Below are 14,591 nucleotides of genomic sequence, written 5' to 3'. Positions count from 1 at the left end.
TGTATTTCCTGGAAATGTTTTTTTGCTCCTCTTGCATCATTTGTGAAGCTGAAATATTTTATGCCTGTCTGCAATGCAAAGGTGTTTGTGAAGGCCCTCAGGAAAAGAGGCTAGTCCATGAGGAGCTCCATTAGCCACGAGGCCAACACAGTGTCTCCATGAGCAGAAAGTTTGCCCCGGACCTCCGACAAGAGAAACCCACCCGCTGCCAAGGAAAACACCTTCCTCGACCACAAGGCTTTGCAGTCCTTCCCCAAAGCCTGTTTGAATACAGCCCATTCAGTTCTGTGACTGGCTGCACGTGTCACCCATGCACACACTTAGTCTTTTTTAACTCATTTAAGCTCCTGACACCTCTTAGAGCATGTGTTAAACAAGCTAACTGTGCTTAACCCATCAAATTACATGTTTTTTCTGCCTTTTCAACAGTCCTGATGTTCTTCTATGACAAGTCTGGAGAGACACCAATTTGCAGTTTTCTCCTCCCGTTAGTTCCTCCTCCATTAGTTTCTACCATTTCCTATAAACCTCTCTCTGCTTTGTGCTTTTCTAAGTTCCTGCTCTGTCACTGCTTCCCCACAGGAAGCACAAGATCAACTGCTCCATCAATGCAATTAAGGACCTGACGAGGTTTCATTATGTCCTGCAGCAGAGAGCAGCTCTATTTGTGCTGCAGTAAAGCAGCTCTTAATTAGGCTATTGCTCCTCCTGGGTAAATACCTGGATTTGCCTCTGGAATTGGGAAAACTCTCGCTCTCTCCCTGGCTTTTTGGGAAAGGCCAAGTGACATCACACAGCAAACTTTTGCTTTCTGACCAAATTAATGTGCTGAGTGACTTTGCTCAGGCTGTCAGTGAGTGGTGATTCTTCTCTAATCAGAGAACTACTAATTTAACTACTAATTTAACCAGAACTACTAATTTACACTGTGCTCTGTACTGCTTGGCACACGGGGACCAGCCCAGCTCTTGTCCCCCCACGTGTAAAAGGGGAATCAGCCTCCTGCCACTGTTCTGGGTTTACAGAGGTGCTACAAGTTAAGCCCTTCTGCTCTGGGATATCCACAGCCCTTTGTGGTGACCTTACGACAAAGGCCAGGCTGTTTTTCCTAACAGATTCATTTGACCTCAGAGAAAGGATAACATTTTGGGAACAAATGGCAGAAACAGATACCTGGCTGTCACTGGGAGATCTCTGTCAGCCCTGCTCACAGCTGAATTTTGGGGTACCTCATGTTTTATCTCGTTCACAAAAGTCCTCATCCTCTTGTGTCCTCTGCAGTCAACTGAGAGAAAAGGGCTCATCCTAAGTTATGTTGCCTCTAGACTTTCATGGAGGAAATTGGGATAGCACCAAATTCTGCTCCTTCTTGCAAGGCAAGCAAACACTGCTAGATTCTCCTTTAAGGTCGTGTCATTTTCAGTGAGAAGTTAAACAATTCCCGTGTCTGTTTAACGGCCATATGGAAGCCCTTTGGCTGACTCCGGCAATCAGTCATTCTTCAGCTTGGAGTTAATTGTTTACTAAAACCGTTAAGCTGTGTGCACGGAGAAATGCCTTTGGGCTCTTGAATCAGTGGGAACATCTCAGTGAACCAGGGAGCCTCGGCTGCTGCCGGAGCGCGCGGGACACCGCCGCAGAGCTCCGGGCGATGCTGCTTCTGCCTCGTGTCAGGATCGCTTGGGATGAGGCAACCTGCCGACCCTCAGGTAAAATGAACAAGTCCTGCTCACAGGGAGGTCCTGGCTGTTTCTTTTCCTGAAGAATTTGCTTTGCTTTATCATCAATTTTGGATGGTGCGGAAGCTAGAGAGCGGGTAAAACCCAGCCGGGCAGCGACTCTTCTGGGATGTGCACCTAGACCTGAAGGGCCTTTCCTCTTCCCAAGGAGGAGTCTGTAGAAGCTAAGGATGCACTGCTATCAGATCATCACTGATACAAAGCACATTCAAAAAAGAGACCTTCCCGAGTCCCTAGCTAGCCCCGAGCACACGGGAAAAACAGGAAAGAGGCCACAGGCCTCCAAATGATGGCATGAGGGCCTGCAGGGAATCCAAGCACAGGCAAGAATAGCAGCACAGAACCACATTAGGCTCTGCTGCCCAGTGCGAGCCACACTGCAGGTTAATAGCCCTGCATTCCTGTCGGATGCTCCTCGGAGGGATGTGCCACCCACCCCAGCTGCACCCTCGGCAGCGCGGAGGGAAAATGGAGCAGGAAGGAGCAGATCCCTGGCCAGTGTCAGCCCCAGTTGTCCTCCCTGAACTCATGCAGGCTGCTGACAAACCTCGTTAGCTTCCTAGAGACACATGGCTCATTTACCCGAGCAATTGAATAAAGATGTGGTTTTGACTGACTGCTAATGGGATCACTTGGGATAGGCTCAGCTGCTCAGCGTGGGTTTCAGTTTTACTTACAAACACAGTAAGCGTGGAAAACTATCCATGGTGACATAATGGGAAAACATTATAAGACAAACAAGGTTTTTATATGCATTTAATATAAATTTCTTGGTTTCAGTTGGTTTCTTGCTGCAATTTTCTGCTTGTGCCTTTTTTTTTTCCAGAGAGATTTCTTTTTCCAGTGTAATTTTTCAATTTGTTCCTGGTGTTGGCAATGTGCAGGAACAAAATAATAAAGATCAGAAAACACATAATCTCACCTCCCCCCATTATTTTTGCCTTGCAGAAAGTTCAGTTCCTTTTTGCACAGGGAAGTCTTGAACCAACCCCTACTTTGAACCTGATTTCATGGTAGGCTCCCAGATGCCATGGTTATCAAGTGCAATTTTACAACCTAATTAGCAAGGAATTAAACACTGCACCTCGCTCTGGCAGTTGGGTTGTTCTTGCCAGAGGGGTTTTACCACCTGTGCAGGGTACAAAGCCTTTTTACTCTGTCTATGGAGGGTAAAAACACATGATGGAGAAATTATGAGGCCTCAACTGTTCTCTCCATGTCCTCTCCCTGGTTTATATTGCCCATTTTGGGGTAGCCCTTCCAGTGCATGGGTTTTGTGAACATCCTGCAACAGACTATTACTTATCCAGGCTCCTTTGCACTGCTGTGGTCTCTGGACCGTGGCAATGGGCAAAGCTTAGCCTGGAAATTCCTGCTCTCCCCTCCCACCTGACCTTCCCTCCCGAATTTCTGACCACTTCTGACCACAGAAGTTCTCCATGGTTTATATGTCAGGCTGCATTATTGTTTTGGGGCTCCTGCATCTCATCCATGATTTACTGAGACAAAAGACAAGTCCCCAGTAACAGGAAAACTGTCATCCTGTTTTTCAGGATGTTGTCCTTGAGAGATGGATGTTGTCCCTGTTGTCCTTGAGAGAAAGGGTAGGAGATGCCTGCAGTCTCCCTGGAGCTGGAGGCAGAGCTCCTGAGCATTCAGAGCAAGGATGCCAAGCAGATCCCACCGAGAAGACAGAGAAGCTGCTCCTCTCCCGCAGCCGGGGTACCTGGCCTCATTGCTTTTCTCTCTTCTGATGCTCCTCCCCACTTCATCAGGGTTGGTGGGAATGGCTCTAGCTTCTGAACAGCTGAACGCTGGTATGGCAGGGCACTGCTGCTTCCCAAGAAGGGTTTCTGACAGGAGGACCGGCTTCTGGAGGCACGTTTGAAGGATGTCTCCCCTGGGGTGCTGGCACTCATGGAGACGTGTGGGTGCAAGCACCTAGCCTGGGCATGTTTCCAACCATGCTTGCCCTGCAGGTGATGATTGATCCCAAAAAGAGAGATACATCTTGCAGAGCACAAATGCTCTGGGAAGAGCCCCTTACTCCCCTCACCTTCTCCTTTAATGAATAAAAACCCCATTGAAGCCTTCAAGAATAAAAGGCTGACCAATGCATCTGCTCTCCTGCTGCCTCCTTAGCAATGCTGTTTTCTCCCATAGCCTAGACTCAAGCTGATTTTATTAGAAGATGCTGTCTCTGAATAGCAGGCCAAGGCCAGAGTTGCAGAGTGCATTTCCTCTGTGGAAGCTTTTGCATCCACAGAAGATCTGCCCAGTTGCTCTGAATCACCCAGTCTGTGTGGCAACATGAGAGCACAGGAGTGCCCAGTAGGACGAGCTCAGGGGACCAAAACCTTTCTCCTCCCCCAAAGCACAGGACGTTCTTAGTTAGGTAGCTCAAAGGCAGTTTGAAAGACCTGGGATAAATCATCATTTTCAGATGCACTGAAAACCTCACTAAAATTGTAATAAGTTAAACAGAATCACTGGCCATCCCTCATGAAGCTCCAGTTTTGTGACCAGATCTGTGCCTGCTGTGCCTGGATTTGTGAACTGTTTCAAAGTAAATTTGTTCCTAAACAAATCACCAAACAGAAACTTTTTAATGCCGTTGTGATAGACATGTGATCAAAGTTTTCTTCTACTGTTTGCCTGAGAATAACTCTTCTATCTGTAAAATCTCTGCTTATCAAATGTAATGCTGTCCTTGGAAAAATGTACATTAAAAAAAAAAAGTAATAAATAGTAGGTGTTTTCCCATACATTCTTTCCTCTCTCTCTCTCCCCGATCACTTAGGGCTCGACAAAACTCTATCAGGGGTTAGCAGAGCCAGTGGGGATGGGTGGTCTCCATACTGGAGGATCCATCCTTCAGTTCCCTTTTATGCCTTATTAACCATGAAAAAACAAAGAATCATAAGTTGCAAGATTGATTAGCACTTATTTCCCCCTGATAAAGTAGCTAATATATGAGGAGCTTCTTTTGTCTATTTTTGAAAGCTGATATTCTGACAAATTTGGGAGAAACTTAGCATCCTTCAAAATCACAGGAATCAATGCCAGCACTTGGCACGCATCCCACCCCCAGATCAAGCTACAACATGCGTGGCAAGCCCAGCCCTTGACAGAAAAGTAAACACTCACCTTTCTTGGTTTCACTTTGTCGTGGTAGTCGTATTGAAAAATCCCCTTGTAGCTAAGTCCTAACCACCAAGGAATTCCCTGCTTGTCCTGGAAGAAGGAAAAAAAAAAAAAAAAAGGGTGTTATCATATAGAAAGGGAGGGGAAATTCTGAAGTTTTCTTAGGCTGTTATTCAAAGTGAAGATTTGTTTCTAAGTAAGATCCTTGAATGTTCTGGGTGCTGGGAAATTACCCCTGCCAAATTTTCTCAAGTCACCAGGTTCCTTGGTGTCAAGGGGGAGGATCTGTTGCCCTTTCAGCCATGACATATAGAACCATTTAAAATGCATCACCTGCCATTAAGTTACTCAAAATGCTGTCGGGGGGCATTGACTTTGGTCCCTTGTGCCATGGTACATCCTCTTTCTCCTCCTTGTAAATTATTCAGTCTGTACACTGCGAGATTGGAGAGGAAGGAAGAATTGTCCAGCTGACTTGAATTATGAGGAGAGATTTTAGCATTAATCTTGAAAATGCAGCGTTAATGGGATCCAAGGGTTGCCAAGTGATAAGGTCTGACAGGCTGAGACCCAACTGCTTTGCATCTGTGCATGCAATAAAACAGTCTGAGGGAGAAGGGCTGATACCTGATCCCGGCCTCTTTGCAATTTGCTGGAGTCCTCAACAAAATTTTATCTGTTCCATTAGTGCGACAGAGAAAAGCAGAGTAAAAGGCAGCAAAACCAAACCCCCACATCAGGCAGAGGTGGAGCCTGTCATGTGCAGTATTTGCTGCCTTGCTGCTTACTGATGCTTATTGCTCACAGTTTGCTGTTTGCAGACTCACCTGTTTGCAGGCTTGGGCAGCCAGCCCAATCCATCAGTTCTTTCCTGGCCTAGCGCAAGAGAGATGGGTGCAAAAAGTGCTAGAGGGACCCTGCCCTCTAGCAAAAGACAAGGCCAGTGCTGTTCTACAAAATGCCATGCATATGCGCAGGAAAGGACTAGGAACACATTTCCCTGAGACAGATATTTCATTTGTGTTTTTATGGTAGCTGGTGTGTGCAAGATAATACAGACACACAAAAAACATATGAGCTGTGCAGGGAGATACTGACAAAACACATCAAAACCCCAGGGATGGTAAGTGGTAGGAAATACTCCGGGCAGGATGGATCTTCTGTCTATGCTTATTGATTTCTCTACTTAAAAGAAAAGCAGCCCTACACTGCTGGTCAGGCAGGGAAGTGATATTAGAAGACTGGAAGATTTTGAGAGATTTCATGAACATCTACATGAAATCCACATAGAAGCAGAGAATGTGTGTGTAGGGAGACGTGTTAGATCTGGAGGATGGCCCTGTGCTTTGACACAAAAAGGAGTTCTGCATATCCAGCTCTCTACATCTGAGTGAATGGAGCTGTGGCTGGCAGATCGTGGCTGACCCTAGTTTGCTGCTCATAAATCCGCAGGCTGGGAAAAATCTGACCTCCTGGAACAAGGAAAAGGAGCTGGCTTGTCCCTTTGGTGCCGGTTCACTGGCATCACTAGAGCTTGCTGCTGCTTGTGGGCCCAGCATCCTAGCACAATAGAAGGATTGCGAGAATTTTATCTCGAAGAACAGGATTTTCCTCTCTGGAGTTGTATTTACCAAACATTCACTACACAGCTAAGTAAGTTTACCCAGCCACAGGAAGTGAAACAAGACTTTAGCAATAGTGTATTGTATTCTGAGAGCAGGACGGTTATTTGTGCCTCTCCCCTCCCTCGCCACCATCATTTTAATTACATAAATGACCCGTTTTTAGTAGAGTGTACCTTCACTGCGTAGTAATGTACTCCATATGTTGGGAGGGATTCCACAATGCTCATATAACTGCAAAACAACACAAAAGAGAATAACGTATCTGCAGAACAGAGAAGATTATCTTAAAAAAATACTTAAATGAATAAATAGTTAAGTAATACATACTTGAAAATACAGTGTTAGATGAGATGGAGACATAGTTACATATTGGATTTACAGCCCAGTATAAATATTTCCTGACAAAGAAATGTCATTAGAAGGTGCTCTTATTTCACTTACTTCACGATTGCTTGACCTCTTGTCTGACCATTTAGTTTCTTGTAATGTTCAATGACTCGGTCCTCACTGGAAAGGAAGAAACAAGAAGCTATTTTAGCTTACTGCAATTTCTTGTCCAAGAAGCTTGCCAAAAGGTGAAGAGACACTTCTGTTAACAGAGCTACCAATCGAGGTAATGAAAACATGCCAAGCAAAAGTGTTAGATAATGGAATTTGATGCAGCCTGGGGAAAACAAGGAGGATGCAAAGACTGAAAACAAAGAATGAATTTCTAAGAGCTCATTTTCGGCAAGAGGCTCATTTTGTTCACAGACGTCGTTTCTCTTTGTACAGATTTTCCCTCTCTGCCTGACTTCCCTTATCTAAAAATAGTACCCACGACGTTTCACTGTGTGGCAAAAAGATGAATGTGGGAGCTGCTCAAGCTCTGATTTGCCTCGGCTGATGCAAACTCTTCCCAAGGCAGCCCCCTTAGCTAGCAGAGTCCTCTGAAGTTGTAATTGGGGGCCAGTTTCACAGATTACCTCTCACTGCAGCTGTGTAACAGAGCCCGAGTGGGAGGACTCTGGAGCCTCTTTCTGAGATGCCAACAGTGCTGAAGTGTAGATGTGCCTCCATGTACTCCCGGCTTACATTAACTTGCATCCTCCCTAGCAGCTCCTGGCAGTGGAGTTTGCCTGGGCCAGGGCCCATTCCAGGGTATAGAGGCAGCCACGCAGATTTGGAGACTAAGGGAGTTGGATGGTCTGGATGAAGGCTCTTCCATGCCAGTGGGCTGCAGTGCCAGGGAACGGGCATGTTTGATGCAGGCATGTTTGATGCAGGCATGTTTGATATAGGCATGTTTGATATAGGCACGTTGCAGCATGCTGAGACATCCACCTACACAGCGGTGACAGAGCACCCAGGAGCCGTTCAGCGCTACCCAAACGACAGAGCCATTTGCAAACTCAACTTTACAGAGTTCCAATTCTCCTCCTCCCCTGGCGCAGGGGAGCTGAGGATCCGAGCAGGGCAGCTGTTCTCCCATGGGCTGTCACGGCCTGACGATAGCTGCTCTCCCTGCTCTCTTGCCAAGTGACTTCCCCGCTCGTCCCGCCACACTAAAAGGCTCTCAGTGGTGCAGGGTAAAGAGATGTCCCCCACCAAACACCGAGGCTGCAGGGTGCCAGTTGAGTTGGTGACAGATTATGTGGGTAAAGGAACAGTCCAGCTCTGCCAGCAAATCCTCGGAATATTCATAACGTTTAGAAAATGATCCTTGAGGAAATTCAACAGCCCTGAAGCTGACCTCAGCCCACTGATCCAAGCAAATAACTCGCGCAGATGTTACAGGCCTGCAGCTGACGGCAGAGCCTGGCTCTCCTGCTCCGATCATTGTAAACAGGATTACTTGGAGAGAAATAACTGAATTACATGCATGTTCAGTGCTGGAAGGTCTCCAAACAACCTCATGCTTAATGATAGAGATGGACAGAGAGGGCTTACAGCCCTTTGTAATTACCTCCTAACCCCCTGATTACATGTGGATGCCATTCGTCTCTGTCTCAGACAGGAAGAAATTAGAAGTGACTTCACAGAAACCATGGAGTTTCTCCAGCAAAAACGCCTGTGAGAGTCTGCTTTGCTTTCCACTCAGTGCAGATCAAGCCCTGATACTGAAGCCATTCAAAGAATGGAGAGATCCACGTCCATGCTGATTGCCTAACGTGATTCTGAATGTTGTCTGCTTTCTTAAAAGCAATTAATATAAAATAATGGATAAGTTTTTAGACATATCTCTTGTGTAGGGAAGCCGACCAGTGGCCCATTTCCTTCAGAGAGATAGATGAGATGTCAGGGAGCTCTCCTGAATAGTGGGATGAATAGCATTATGTCCTCAACCAGTCCTAAAAGGCAGGGGATAGTGCAGGCTCTCCCAGCTCTGCACAGCAAATGCAGGCAACGCTCTCTGCTGCCCCATCCAGATGCTCCTGATGTCCTTGTCTAGTGTAAGATGTTCTGAGGTCTGCAGATGAACAGTGCCAGAAAATGATCACCCTTGTTTCTACTTTCATTTGGACAAAAAGATAAAGCCTGGATTATTAATAGAGCCGTGGATACTTACAATGGGATTCCCTGTCTTTCACCTAGGGTTTCTACAGGGCTGGTCACAGTTCCCAAAGGGAAACAGACACTCCAGAGCACATTTCACCCCATCTATTTTAGATGCCTTCCTTGCGAAGAGGTGACTTCGCTGGCACTGGGAAACTGAGGGACCCTCACTCAGGTGGGATGGAGATAAGCACACAGGCAGATGACTCCATCCAGGCTGCCTGACAGTCATTCCTCTTTCTAGCTCTCCTTTCCTTTCATTCCTGCAGCCCCGTGCAAGGAGGATCATCCCTCACGGAGGTCCATTCTGCCTCCAGCTCTGAGATGAGGGGCAGTCCGGCATGTGCCAGGGAAAAGAAACAAAATCATTCACAGGTCAGGGGGAGCATTAGCAGAGCTTCTGAAGAGTCTCCTCTGTCATTTCAGCTGTTCCCGTCAAGCGGCTGCGGTGCTGTTGCTGACAGGGGACACTGCCTGCACCACCAGCTGACGTCCCTCCTCGCCCTGGCTTGTTGCTTTGTCGGTGACAAAAATTCTCATCCACAGTGCAGGGATCACGGAGGGCATTTTACTCATGTGGAGACACGGGGGCTGCCAGGGCACGGCTGTCTGCCTGGCAGCTCATACAACATCCCCCCAAAGCTCCACAACGGATACGTGGATGACACCCTGCAGCAGACAGCCCTGATACGGATCTGCAGAGTGCCCAGAAGCTGCTCCTGTTTCAGCAGATACCAGACCTGCACAGCAGACAAACGCGGGGCCACAGCTCCTCCTCTTCCCAAAAGACTCCCAAACATACCTGTTTTCCCCGCTCTCTTCCCAGCACACTGTTTTAAATAGCTGTCCACTGCTTACTGTGTTTTACTGTTACCCTGTTTCCACCCTGATTTGCCCATTTTGAGAATTTTCTCAAACTAACAATGTCTGCACTTGCACAGAGGCAGAGCCTAAGGTCTGTACTGGAACATCAAAACTGAATAGTGGTTTACAGCGGTTTACAGATGATATTTGCAGAGTTAGCTTGCTAAAAACTCAACTATTTGAACATGGGACGAGGCTTCTTTCCCTCTGGAGCTTCTGAAAATCTTACCTTGGTGAAGCTATCACAGTATCCACTTCAATATCAATTTGGGATCATTTTCGATGCAGTTTCAAATATACTATAGGATTTTTTCTTTGTTTTAAACTAACTAGAGCAATTACTCTCCTCACCCCTAATGTTTAAATACTTCTCTCTGGAGTTGGAAATTCACTTGCTGTTGCTTTGTGTTAGTGCTGGAGAACTGACTGCATGGAGAGCGGGACAGCATGAATTTGAATCAAGTATTTAATTTGCAGGAGTTGCAGAGGTTAAGGGATGCAGCATGTCAGTACAAACAGTTGTAAAAATCTGCCCTTTTAGATCACTGGGGTTTGTTTTTTCAGAGGCTTTTCGTCTGATTCATCAGCGGCCTCTTCCTGAGAAGGTTCACTATTTCCGAGGGTGTTTATGGAAAACACACTATTAAAAAAATAATGAACTACCGGTGTATAGTGGGTCTGAAAGACTTAGTCACTTAAGAGAAATCAGAAGGGAGTTACAGGGTTGCACTCACTTGTTTTATTACCCGATTGGAAACAACCAGCTTCCCAGCTGGGACCTTTTCTTAGGCAAAGGTGAATTCCCACAAAATCAGGCACAACTGCAGGGAAGTGAGCACATTAATTTGAGGTCCCTGCTTCTGAAGTATCAGATTTGCCCTCTCCTCTGTCCCTGGCTGTTTGTTCCCACCACTGCTCCTGTGGTGGCACCGGAGTTGAGTTGCCTGTCGGTCAGACCAGGCAACAGACCTGGCTGGAAATGAGTCGTTTTTCAATTTGGTGGATTAGTTTGTGAAACAAGGAAGGAGATGTTCCAAAGAGGAAGACCATTCTGCCTCCAGTGAAACTGCAGCCTGTGTTTATCGGATTTTCACAAGTTTGGTTTGATGTGATGGTTCTCAGGCAGAAAACCAGGCATCTGTGACCATCCACTGCTTTTGTCTAAATGTTCCTAACCTCAGCCTAGGTCTGAGTGTCTCCTGATGTGCTCAGAAAATTTTTAGGCTCTTTCAGACTAGCTTTTCTACAGCTTTGTACTGGGCACAGCTAATTCTGCTATTGTAACCATACTATGAAGACTGGATAGATTTCCTGCCAAAGGGAAGAACTGAGATAACGAACCGTGAAACTGCATTTTTTTTCCCTGCCATCCTTAAATTCCTTAAATTACCAGGATGCAGAAACTAAGAGCAGCAGGTAGAGGGAACCTTGCTCCCACCCCAGGCTTATAGCCAAAGGCTTTAACAGCAAACAATGAAAGAGGAGCAAACAAAAAAAAAATCAAAGGAAAGCATCTCACCATTAATGAATGTCTTTCCCCAAATTCTTTCCTGCTTGCATAGGTAGAAGGGGTGGGTGGCACAGCAGCTACCTGCGAGTGTACAGGCTTGAAGTGTGACCCTGCTCCTATCCTGGGTTTTATTTTCAGTGCAATAAAACCATGTTTACAAGCCTCTTCCCCCACTGAGCATCATCTAGTACATCTAAGAAGATAAGCAAGGCCCTTCTGCTTTGGCTATGCCAGAGAGGACTTGTGAAATGAAGTATAACCACTCAGAAACAGCGCAGAGCAGCACAAACCAGGGACATTTCAAACGGGGAGGCTCTCTTGCCTTTTCACAGATGCAGAATGCAAAAAGAAATGCCCCATTATGCCTCTTGCCTTCAGAGGACTTTCACATTTACAGGGGATTTTCTGGGCAGACATTACTGCAGCCACTTAGCAGATGGGGAAAGTGAGGCCTGGGGTGAGAGCTGGACTTGCACTGAATCATGCAAGGAATCAGTGGCAGACAAGAGCTAAAAGGAGGGAATTCCTGCATTTCCTGGCTTTTCCCAGATCACCAATCTGGATGAGCCACTGCAGTTTCTCAGCAGAATGACACGTTACCAGTAAGCAAGCGAAGGGTGCTCCTTCAGCGCTGGTGTTGGAAGGGCTGGCAGCTTCTTTAATTCATTCCTTACAACTTCATTGCTGAAAGAGAGTTCAAAAAGAGGATCAGGCTACACGAAAACAACCACAATATTTGATATGACCTGACCTAGCTGGCAGGCTGCAACGGTTCTGCATCTGTTCCTCCTTAACAAAAGGCACTGGGGTTTCCTTTTTTTTTTTTTTTCTTTCTCTTTATTTGTTTTATAGCAGCCCAGTTAACTTTCCCCTTTAATATCAAAATTAGAGAGAAACTCTCCCAGATGGTTGTGTCGAAGCCTTTCCCATCCCCGACTCGGAGCACACAAACCCCACGTCACACTTCATTGAGCGGAGTCCTACGGACACATTCATATGAGCGAAAAAAATCAAGGGCTGGAGAAAAGAAAAAAAGAGATTTTTTTTCAACTACAACAAGGCCCCTTTGTTTAATGCCCTACAACCTGCTGCAAAAAGCAGTGAGTTGCTTTCTTAGCAATGCAGGTTGCTCTTAGCCTGTTGCCCCAGTGCCCTGGCCTTTGCACATCTTCTCTGATCGGATTCCAGCTTGAATCTCTATCCTGCCCCACAAGCTCCTCCATGGGGCCAGGCCTAACCACTTTTCTAATATTCCTCTCTCTGCAGCCTCCAGTGAGTGCTCCGGGCAGCCGGAGCAGGGAGCTGCACATGAGTGGGCAGGAAAGCTCCCAAAAGGGAACACAGTTCTTGCAGATGCAATGAAGTCATGGGATGTTCTCCTAGAGGCTCCTAATGCCTCTCCTGTCACCTTTAAACACACATGTGCACAAGCAAAAGTATCTCAAGGGCTTGGAAAGGAAAGCAGTGTTGCTATTACTTCTAAATTCTTAGAGATACGCAGGCAAGTGCCAGACAGGGCACTGAGGAGCTCCAAATAATTAATGTTTATTGCCCTCCTTTTTAATAACAGTGTTTTCTCCTTCTTGTACTCTTCCCCTTACCCTGCCCAGCAGTGTGGCTGACCTGGAGCCGCAAATGCAGGTCTCTTTTCCAGGGCTCCAGACTTCCCAGCCCACTGACTTCTCCTGCAGGGCAGCAGGGACATAGGCCAGGGGGGACACGTAGTCCTGGCACCCTTAGCAAGGTACTTAGCAATTCTCTTCCCCCAGCATTTCTCCCTGCCTGAGCCCTTGGTTAGGTTTTGTTAATTGGGGCTCACAGGTTAATTGCAAGGTTGGGCTATTGCATAAACTATTAACATTAATCTGGAGCAGACATTTGGGGCCCACCTACAGGCATTTGCTATCATGGTGCATCCTGGCAATCAGGCAGTGTTAAAGCAAGACCACCATTTCTAGTTGAGACAAATCGCTGAGAAAGATGCCCAAATGAGGCTTGGATTTGCTGGTGGGTGAAGGTGGGTTGAAGAGCACTTAAAAGAAATGACTAAGGCAATCACTTCCATGCTAAGCACATAGGGAAGCACTCAGCAGCATCTCATGTGCCACGTCAGATGACTCCTGGCAAACATTCATGTTTGGACACCCACTGCTCCCAAGTCCCATGGTCCTGTGACATTCAGTTCTTCCTTGGTAAGTGCAAACGCTCAAAATAAATGTGTTCACAAGTCTCCTTCCATGGCAGGTAAATATCTGCACAAGTCTCAACAAGAAGCTCCTCTGTTCTGTATTATCTGCTGATCCGGCCAGTCTGCTCTGTGAGCGACAGCCTAGGAGCCAAGCTGTTGCTGCTTTAGTGTTTACTCAGCTCTCCATGGCATGGGCACCCTCAGCTTTTACTGATTTTTTAACACAATGAAAATATTTGAAAAAAAAGGAAAAAAAAACCCAAAAAAACAGAGTGCAACTGAAGCCCAGGCAGCAGCCGCTCCACTCAAGTCACAGCTTTTTGAAGTTGGCTGCTCAGAATGGTTACATGGAAGGAAGCAGTGAAATTTCCCCAACTCTTCTGGGAAGACAGGGAGTGATTTCCAAATAGGGACTTTCTGAGCCCAGGCTGCTATCGAATAGGACAAAATGAGTGGTGACTAACTGTCCTTGAGAAGCTGGGAAAAACCCTGAGCCCTGAAAGACAGGGCTGACACTGCTCAGCTTCTTCTTTTCCACAGGCTTCCCTGTAATAAAAAATATCTACCAAGCATCCGAGGAAAAGACACTGTTAGCAAGGTCGTTGGATGGGGCTGGCATTTCTGCTCAGTCCTTAGAAAATAAAGGTAACGCCTCATAACTGCCAAAGGCCAAGTGTATTTCAGGCAGTCATTTCCAGGAACAAAAAGGTATTTCATTCCATGATCCATGCATTCACTAACTCTTCTGGCAAGACTAGTTTCAAGACAAATGAATTTAGACTCCCAAAGGATGTTAAATGAAGAAGGAGGAGGAGAAAAATACTGACTCGGGTTGCATTTGAACTGGTGCCGGTGAGGTCAGTTTCCTCTTGGCTCCTTTTAAGACACCACGATCCTTAATTTTTTAAAATGTTTTCAACAGGATCACAAATGGTTTCTTACTTACAGCCTTCCCAGCTCCTTACATTGAAATATTGCAGTGTGTT

At 46.4% G+C, this 14,591-nt stretch overlaps 1 protein-coding gene across 1 annotated transcript in view; it reads right to left on the bottom strand.

Annotated features, from left to right (window-relative positions):
* The window catches only part of FRMD4A (FERM domain containing 4A), a 48,238-nt gene extending 36,141 nt beyond the window's left edge, over positions 1-12,097 (bottom strand). Inside the window, 4 exon segments of the mRNA XM_088526284.1 lie at positions 4,887-4,973; positions 6,682-6,739; positions 6,950-7,015; positions 12,018-12,097. Coding sequence (XP_088382410.1) covers positions 4,887-4,973; positions 6,682-6,735 — 141 coding nt within the window. The 5' untranslated portion in view covers positions 6,736-6,739; positions 6,950-7,015; positions 12,018-12,097.
* Between the last annotated feature and the right edge of the window lie 2,494 nt (positions 12,098-14,591).

The sequence above is a fragment of the Tinamus guttatus genome, unplaced genomic scaffold, assembly GCF_059628265.1.
Source record: "Tinamus guttatus ecotype Peru unplaced genomic scaffold, ASM5962826v1 Tinamus_guttatus_pri_ptg000245l, whole genome shotgun sequence".
Lineage (NCBI taxonomy): Eukaryota > Metazoa > Chordata > Aves > Tinamiformes > Tinamidae > Tinamus > Tinamus guttatus.
Note: the sequence above shows the minus strand (reverse complement) of the source record. Positions and strands in the feature narration are given on the sequence as shown.